Raw genomic sequence first — 9,828 nt, forward strand, 5'->3', positions numbered from 1 at the left:
GCATGATGGGACATGTAGTGAAGTGCACCTGAGTCTTTTAATTGGTCCAGCATTTTTCACTGACTTGACAATACCTTGTTGCCACTTAAAATGTGGTGTTATCATCTCACAATGATCTAACAATTCCATACATATAGAGACGTAACATATTATAAGCCTTATAATAGGATTATTATAAAGGCTCATGCATGCTTATAACAAGCCACAAAGCATTATACCCGCAGCGTCATCAATGATGTCAGGACCATGTGAGTGACATGTGTCCTGGGGATTTAGAACCATTGCATTTGAGTGTCAAATTCTTACACAATTATCAGCAATACATTACACAGTACACAATACAAGGGTGTGATCCCCTCTTAAATGTGTATAACAAACTAAACGTAGGTTTGTGATCCGCCCCGTAAAACCTTTTGGCATTTTTATGACCCACCAAATAGATACAATCCTTTTGATTTGTCCCAATCCACCTGTGGGTCTCAAACCATCGTTTGTAAAATGCCGCGTACAAAACAACTGGGAACTCTGAAAAATACGAGGTCAAATCATGACGTAAGTGATCTTTAGGTCGGAAAGTCGGAGCTCTAGAAAGAGGCCCAAGTTCCCGAGTTGGATGATCGTTCACATCGATTTTCCCATTCGTTGCTCGTTTTTTCCGAGTTCCCAGTTGTTTTGAACGCACCAAAATCGGAAGAGATTTCCGAGTTACCAAGTTGTTTTGAACGTGGATCGTGGCAGAGTAACGTAGGACTGTGCCGTCATAAATGTATTTATTGGTTTTCAATTCATCAACATACCACACGATGGCGTCAAACACCCTGTAACTCTCCCAGAAATTAAACAACAAAAGGCTGTGCAAAGGAATATAGGACAATATCTGGGTGTCAGTAGGAGAGGGGACATTTCAAAACGGGCTGCAGGTAGCCTAGTGGTTAGAGCGTTGGGCCAGAAACCGTAAAATTGCTGGATCTAATTCCTGAGTTGACAAGGTAAAAATCTGTCGTTCTGCCCCTGAACAGTTAACCCACTGTTCCCTGGTAGGCTGTCATTGTAAATAAGATTTTGTTATTTATTGACTTGCCTAGTTAAATAAAATAAAATGGACACAAGCTGAAACTGAGAAGATAATGTTACAGTACAAAGTAGCCTGTGTTATTTATCAGTATAATATTAAATAATTGTGCTGCATTAACAAGAAACGAACACAGAAATCCATTCAGTTTGTGCTGAGGGAACCAACAAGAACAACTCGTCACACAGTACACATTTTCTAATCTGATGTCATACCTCGCTCTGGTAGAGAATAGATATGGCCTAAATCACCCCAACCAAACAACAGACTCTTCCTGTTCAAACCATGGTGAGCACAGTGCGTCTTTTCAACGTCTTGTGTAGTATCAATATTATCAGGGGCGCAATTTTAGAAATGTAGCAATTTTTGATCCAGTCGGATAACACTTCTAACAGGGGGGGCAAAAATGCAATTTTTGTGAAAGTTGCGCCCCTGAATATTATTGTCAATGCGCCACTAATATCATACTGGCTATTTTACTTCCTGTATGAATATCATGACAGAACTGTCAGATCTGCTGGAACAGATGTGTGACTTCTAGTGAGTAGTTTAAGCATAAGAAATGTGATTGCTAACCACATGAGCATAGTCTTGTGAAGGGACATGACATGTTTGCCTGTTGCCCTCCACCTCTAACCCTAACCCTTCCTCGGGCCTGACCACTTTAATAACAGATTTACTAAAAGTAGGAACATGTTCAAACATTATAATTGACAGCCATTCACTAAGACATATATTGGATTTCAAAGACCTTTTGACTTATTTTTGCGTTCTTATCATTATTTCATACCCATTACTACCTCATAGGTCCAGCAGAAGAGACAGGTCAGAAGTCACGTATGTGGACCAGTTTAGGAGCGACACCAGACTGGAGTAGCAGGAGATTGTGACCGGCAGCTCTGGAAGACCCACCTTTCATCCCGTCAACACCAGACAATGACTACAGTGACTATTCCATTGAATTAGACTTGCGAAAAGCTAACTCTACATTTTTGTAACTTAGCAGATGCTCTTATCCAGGGTGACTTACAGGAGCAAATCAAAAGATTTTTCACCTAGTCAGCTCAAGGATTCAAACCATCTACCTTTCAGCTACTGGCTCAACACTCTTAATCACTAGGCTCCCCGCCACCTACTCTAGTAAAGGGGAAATGAATGCCCATTGACAACTCTCCTGTTGGCTGTTATTTTGCGCCAATGGATGGGAGAGAGGAGAAAGGAAGAACATCTTTTCCCCCTGCAAAGGCAATCTTACATGGGTTTACAGAGGAACTTCTGTCATTAAACCTGTTTCAATCAGTGTAGACGCAAGGTTCCGTGGAAACCTTATTTAACGCCAGAACAAATCCTAGGAATGGTTTGGTATTATTGCAGTCTACTAAAGACTAACACCCTGCTAGCTTACTGCAAGCGTTACTAATACACCCCCTCTCAAAGCAGCTCTCCATTGAGGAAGTTTGCACATGCATCTACTGTCCATATTCTGTGGCCTGATACACCCCCACCACCACAGAGGACAATGAATCCATCAATTCAATAGAAAATGAATAAAGTTCACTCTCGTACTCTCTGTTTTGTTGGAATTTCCCCCTTCACAAAGATGTACAGTTTTGAAGTTATTAAAGCCGTCTCTTTATAAATACCTATTTCCTATGTAGTGTGGGAGGGTAGGACTTTCAAGGACAGAAGGCAAGCAGAAAGTTTCAATAACCTCAGTAACGGAACTATGAAAGGCAGCTCTTATGAACTGAGATTGAAGCACTTCCCTCTCCAGTGGACTGGAGAGAGAAAAGCAATGTTCAGTGGTGGAATGGTACAAAGTTGTATAACAACCTGCACTGTCCATCTCCCAATGCCCAGCTGCACCTTCCTCTGCTCTGTGGCTTGTAACGAGGTCCTTCTAGTCTTGGCAAACAGGCGTTAATAAAGTAAACAGTTGCAGGAATATATTTTAGTCAGGCAACATTGGTGGATTTTTGACACGGATACAAAACATTGTGCTAAGACCACTTTTTGGTGGTGGTATAGCAGTGAAACAGCAAAAGTATACATTGCTGTGTGTGGAGAGAATAAACCTTTGGTACACTGTAGTTGCACTGTACTGTTAATATTGTGCCCAGGGGTATAGAGGGAAGAGCTTGTTAGGGTGTGTTTTTGATTTGACAGGGTGAAACGTTCCATGTGAACACACAAGTATGAAGAGTGCAGGTTCCTCTGAAGCAGACAGGTAAATCTGATGCTTAACCAACCTTATGTCTACCTTCTCTGTCAAGCCACACCCTATCCTAAGGCATGACTTCTATAATGGGATATATCAGGTATTGCTAGATTACTGTACACATAGAATTATTATGAGGGGTCCATTGGTCTTACAACTTTTGACATGTATAAGGGTTAATAGTATTGGCATACTTGAACACAACATAGGCCTAATTGTTGTAGGTCGACTTTGATAATTAAGTTTTTCTACCTATAATCTGAGATTTTAGATGTACGGTCTTTGCATGGTCCCTTGAATGCATAGTAAAATAAATGGGATGCTCTTTTGAGGAGCACGGGGCTTGCATTGTACCAGAGGCGGAGGGATGGGTCTATGAAGGGTCTTGTTTCAAATTCTGTGCTGAGACGCAGGCGGAGTAACAGCAACCACTGAGAAGGAGGATCGGTGGAAAATGTATAGATAGGCTAATTGTAACGTTCTAATGTGCAGGAGTAGCGTTCAAAGTTTAGAGCGCAAGATTACAGAACAGAAGCTTGGACATTGTAAGCGCTGGACGGTCATGACGAATGAGAATCTGTGGCGATAACAAGGTTTCATCTGTTTCCACTCTGCATCCTTGGATACGTTACGCGCGTGTGTATTCGTTTAATTTCAAGAATGTGTGTGATACAGAGTGCGAGGAGTACTATAGTGCGAGGACCGTAATGACACTAATGTCTAATTACAATCTAAAGTTGTAAAAATGCACGCAGCTACCAGCCTCTCAATGGTCAGTTTGCTAAGTTTTGGCTACCTATCCATGGAATGGATCAAGCCGAATAAAGTGGAGGAGCACACTCAAAACGATTCCTCTATTACGTTTGAGCCCAAACAACCACCACACATCATATTCATACTGACGGATGACCAAGGCTTCAATGACATAGGTTACCACAACCCGGACATTCGTACTCCAACTCTAGACAAACTGGCCTCCGAAGGGGTGAAGCTGGAGAATTATTACGTTCAACCTATCTGCACTCCGTCACGCAGTCAGCTGATCACGGGCAGGTAAACATAAACCTACACCTAACGTGGCAGACGTAAAAATAACCTAGCATAACCTCAGTTTGCGTCAGCATCTGGCTTCAATTTTTGAGCACTTCCTAAAGCCGACTTGTCCAAGACAATCTGTCCATATGCACTTGAGCAAGTCACTTAAACATCGTCGCTCTGGATAAGAGATTCTGCAGAATTAAGATTCTCTTGATCACAACTTTACAACGTTACACTTATTGTTTTATGAAGGCTATATTTTTATCTGTAATTACGGTGTACATCCAGGTGAGGAAGTACAATGTAGTTTCCTAATTATACACCTATGTATTGATAAACTACATAAAGTTGTATTGCATCACATCATGATCAAGATGCAGGGTGCGTTTAGAGATAAATATGCACATGTTAAAATGCATTCCATTATTAGCCAACTGGTGTTCCCCATAGGGCCTCAGAGTCAGAACAGCACAATGCCCTTACTCACGTAGAGTGCTTATAAATGTCTCCCCCAGCGCTGGAAACAACTGTTGCTATGTAAACGTTCTGCACTAATGAGCTGTCCATAGCGATCTTCATCCAGTGCAACACAGAACAACAGCAGCATTTACTGGAAGTTCTCCTGTTGGCAGCTATAGTCAGTCATAACAGATGAGTTAGTCTGAATATCATACATAAGTCAATGAGAATTGTCAGGAAATCTAAACAAAGTCGTTTTGTTTTCCCATGGGAAACAGGGTAAACCCTGGCTGTCCTGTAAGTCTCAGAAAGCCGGTTTGAATACATATACAATAAAGGTGAGGGATACGTACATATTCCACATAGTCATGCACTTGGTGTACTTTACCAGGAAATAGCTGTAAATTGTTGGGGAAGATAAATGCTGTAGTTAACTCACTTTCTACCCCAGGTACATGAGCAGAAACATCTGTTGTTGAGATGGACTGTGGAGAGCTGCAGGGTGAGAGGCCAGTATTGTGAAACAACGGTTGAGGGCTGCTTCATCTGCTCTAGCAAGCAGAGACCAGATAAACACAACCATATGAGCACCAGTGTAGGAAGATAACAACCATATGAGCACCAGTGTAGGAAGATAACAACCATATGAACACCAGTGTAGGAAGATAACAACCCTATGAGCACTAGCGTAGGAAGATAACAACCATATGAGCACCAGCGTAGGAAGATAACAACCATATGAGCACCAGTGTAGGAAGATAACAACCATATGAACACCAGTGTAGGAAGATAACAACCCTATGAGCACTAGCGTAGGAAGATAACAACCATATGAGCACCAGCGTAGGAAGATAACAACCATATGAGCACCAGCGTAGGAAGATAACAACCATATGAACACCAGTGTAGGAAGATAACAACCCTATGAGCACTAGCGTAGGAAGATAACAACCATATGAGCACCAGCGTAGGAAGATAACAACCATATGAGCACCAGCGTAGGAAGATAACAACCATATGAGCGCCAGTGTAGGAAGATAACAACCATATGAGCACCAGCGTAGGAAGATAACAACCATATGAGCGCCAGTGTAGGAAGATAACAACCATATGAACACCAGTGTAGGAAGATAACAACCATATGAGCACCAGTGTAGGAAGATAACAACCATATGAGCACCAGCGTTGGAAGATAACAACCATATGAACACCAGTGTAGGAAGATAACAACCATATGAGCACCAGTGTAGGAAGATAACAACCATATGAGCACCAGTGTTGGAAGATAACAACCATATGAGCGCCAGTGTAGGAAGATAACAACCATATGAGCGCCAGTGTAGGAAGATAACAACCATATGAGCACCAGTGTAGGAAGATAACAACCATATGAGCGCCAGCAAACAGTGTGTGTTTGTGCGTGTGTGTGTGTGTGTTATGGGGTCGGTTGGAAGCCTGTCACTAGGGGAACAGTTCAACCTAGATCTGGATCTTCAGAACTTTTGAATGGAGAGTGTAATTAGCTGTTGTCTCCCCGGCAACACCCAGGTAATGAACAAGAGCAAGAGGAGTTGATGAACAGACAAGAGCAACACACTTATTTTTTAGGCTGAGGAGTGAGGACATGACACACGATCTTACTGAAAGAGTATAATAGCGTAATAGCCATCCAAGGGGCTCATTCAGACTCAGTGTTGGTCGTTGGAAGAAGGGGCTCATTCAGACTCAGTGTTGGTCGTAGGAAGAAGGGGCTCATTCAGACTCAGTGTTGGTCGTAGGAGGAAGGGGCTCATTCAGACTCAGTGTTGGTCGTTGGAAGAAGGGGCTCATTCAGACTCAGTGTTGGTCGTTGGAAGAAGGGGCTCATTCAGACTCAGTGTTGGTCGTAGGAAGAAGGGGCTCATTCAGACTCAGTGTGGGTCGTAGGAGGAAGGGGCTCATTCAGACTCAGTGTTGGTCGTAGGAGGAAGGGGCTCATTCAGACTCAGTGTTGGTCGTAGGAGGAAGGGGCTCATTCAGACTCAGTGTGGGTCGTAGGAGGAAGGGGCTCATTCAGACTCAGTGTTGGTCGTAGGAGGAAGGGGCTCATTCAGACTCAGTGTGGGTCGTAGGAGGAAGGGGCTCATTCAGACTCAGTGTGGGTCGTTGGAAGAAGGGGCTCATTCAGACTCAGTGTGGGTCGTAGGAGGAAGGGGCTCATTCAGACTCAGTGTGGGTCGTTGGAAGAAGGGGCTCATTCAGACCCAGTGTTGGTCGTTGGAAGAAGGGGCTCATTCAGACTCAGTGTTGGTCGTTGGAAGAAGGGGCTCATTCAGACTCAGTGTTGGTCGTTGGAAGAAGGGGCTCATTCAGACTCAGTGTTGGTCGTTGGAGGAAGGGGCTCATTCAGACTCAGTGTTGGTCGTTGGAAGAAGGGGCTCATTCAGACTCAGTGTTGGTCGTTGGAAGAAGGGGCTCATTCAGACTCAGTGTTGGTCGTTGGAAGAAGGGGCTCATTCAGACTCAGTGTGGGTCGTTGGAAGAAGGGGCTCATTCAGACCCAGTGTGGGTCGTAGGAGGAAGGGGCTCATTCAGACTCAGTGTTGGTCGTTGGAAGAAGGGGCTCATTCAGACTCAGTGTTGGTCGTTGGAAGAAGGGGCTCATTCAGACTCAGTGTTGGTCGTTGGAAGAAGGGGCTCATTCAGACTCAGTGTTGGTCGTTGGAAGAAGGGGCTCATTCAGACTCAGTGTTGGTCGTTGGAAGAAGGGGCTCATTCAGACCCAGTGTGGGTCGTAGGAGGAAGGGGCTCATTCAGACTCAGTGTTGGTCGTTGGAAGAAGGGGCTCATTCAGACTCAGTGTTGGTCGTTGGAAGAAAGGGCTCATTCAGACCCAGTGTGGGTCGTAGGAGGAAGGGGCTCATTCAGATCCAGTGTGGGTTGGGTAGGAAGGGGATGATTCAGACTCAGTGTGGGTCGAAGGAGGAAGGGGCTCATTCAGACCCAGTGTGGGTCGTGTAGGAAGGCGCTCATTCATTCTCAATTTGGGTTGTGAGAGGAAGGGGATCATTCAGACTCAGTGTGGATCGCAGGAGGAAGGGGATGATTCAGACTCAGTGTGGATCGCAGGAGGAAGGGGATGATTCAGACTCAGTGTGGGTCATGGGAGGAATGGGATGATTCAGACTCAGTGTGGGTCATGGGAGGAAGGGGATCATTCAGACTCAGTGTGGATCGCAGGAGGAAGGGGATGATTCAGACTCAGTGTGGATCGCAGGAGGATGGGGATGATTCAGACTCAGTGTGGGTCATGGGAGGAAGGGGATCATTCAGACTCAGTGTGGATCGCAGGAGGAAGGGGATCATTCAGACTCAGTGTGGATCGCAGGAGGAAGGGGATCATTCAGACTCAGTGTGGGTCACGGGAGGAAGGGGATGATTCAGACTCAGTGTGGGTCATGGGAGGAAGGGGCTCATTGACTCAGTGTGGGTCGTATATGGGAAGGGGCTTGCCTGAAGGAAGTGGAGTGTGTATGCATGGAAGAATGTCTGCAGTGCAGACCACCCAAATATCAGACCATGCAAATAACCTGGGCGGCCAGTCAACAGTTATACAGGGACAAGGTACAAGTCTTTTAACGTTGTATAATGTAACTGAAGTACTACACGCTACTAAAAATAGGGAAATGTTCAAGGTTTATGAAAAATGCAATATTTTTTTATGTAGAATGGTTTGGTATTTCTGTTAGTGGCATCAGTACAGACATCGTAGTGTTTATTATAGTTCAGTAGGGGGCTATATTTGTTCTTCATATTTCTGCAACATTCCTTTTCTCACCCGTAACACTCTTAGAAAAAAAGGTGCTATCTAGAACCTAAAAGGATTATTTGACTGTACCCAGAGGAGAACCCTTTGAATAATAATTTTTGGTTCCAGGTAGAACTATTTTGGTTCCAGGTAGAACTCTTTTGGTTCCAGGTAGAACTCTTTTGGGTTCCATGCAGAACCCTTTCCACAGAGGTTATCATATAGGAACAGCCAAATAAAAATGTTGAACTCCTTTTTTTCAGAGTGTATCCTCGCACAGTATGCCAGTAATACCCTTCTCCTTCCATTTAAGCAGACTCCTGGCAGAAAACAAACGCTTATGTTTACATGAGTGGTTCCTTAAAGACTAATTGACTTCATTAGTTTCCTTTTATGGCTTGAAAGCTGTAGTCAGGCTTTAAAACAAGTGTTTGTCAACCACACTGTAATTAAATGGTTGGTAGAGCACAAACTACTTATCTGTAATGACAGAGTATCTTCAGTAAGGCTGTTCTAAGCATCATGACTATATTTTGGAATCAGTTCCAGCTGAATGTGTTTTGTACATAATCAATGAGGATGATTAAGATTTGTTATTGGATATTATTTATCTTTACACAGATACCAGATCCACACAGGCCTTCAGCATTCCATCATCCGGCCTCGACAGCCCAACTGCCTCCCCCTGGACATGACCACACTCCCACAGCGACTGCAGGAAGCAGGGTACGCTACTCACATGGTGGGCAAATGGCATCTTGGCTTCTACAGGAAGGAGTGTCTGCCCACACGCAGAGGCTTCCACAGCTACTTTGGCTCTCTGACGGGCAGTGTGGACTACTACACGTATGGCTCCTGTGACGGACCAGGCCTGTGTGGCTACGACCTCCACGAGGGGGAGACCGTGGCCTGGGGCCGTGGAGGCAAGTTCTCCACCCACCTCTACACGCAGAGGGTACGCAAGATCCTGTCCACTCACGACCCGTCACGCCAGCCCCTCTTCATGTTCCTCTCCCTCCAGGCTGTCCACACGCCCCTTCAGTCACCCAAGGCCTACATCTACCCCTACCGCGGGATGGGGAACGTAGCCAGAAGGAAGTACGCAGCCTTGGTGTCCATCGTCGACGAGGCTGTACGCAATGTCACCTACGCTCTGCGCAAGTACGGCTACTACCGCAACAGTGTGCTCATCTTCTCCACTGACAACGGTGCCCAGCCGTTCACTGGGGGGAGTAACTGGCCCCTACGGGGACG

The 9,828-nt window shown here is 44.9% G+C and overlaps 1 protein-coding gene across 1 annotated transcript in view; it reads left to right on the forward strand.

Moving 5' to 3' along the window:
* Window positions 1–3,766: 3,766 nt before the first annotated feature.
* LOC139388449 (arylsulfatase family, member Ib) overlaps window positions 3,767–9,828 on the forward strand; it is a 7,352-nt gene continuing 1,290 nt past the window's right edge. Inside the window, exons 1-2 of the mRNA XM_071135111.1 lie at window positions 3,767–4,343; window positions 9,196–9,828. The exon at window positions 9,196–9,828 is cut by the window's right edge and continues 1,290 nt beyond it. Coding sequence (XP_070991212.1) covers window positions 4,036–4,343; window positions 9,196–9,828 — 941 coding nt within the window. The 5' untranslated portion in view covers window positions 3,767–4,035. The remainder of the gene's footprint in view (window positions 4,344–9,195) is intronic.

This window comes from Oncorhynchus clarkii, chromosome 29 (genome assembly GCF_045791955.1).
Source record: "Oncorhynchus clarkii lewisi isolate Uvic-CL-2024 chromosome 29, UVic_Ocla_1.0, whole genome shotgun sequence".
In the NCBI taxonomy this organism is placed as follows: domain Eukaryota; kingdom Metazoa; phylum Chordata; class Actinopteri; order Salmoniformes; family Salmonidae; genus Oncorhynchus; species Oncorhynchus clarkii.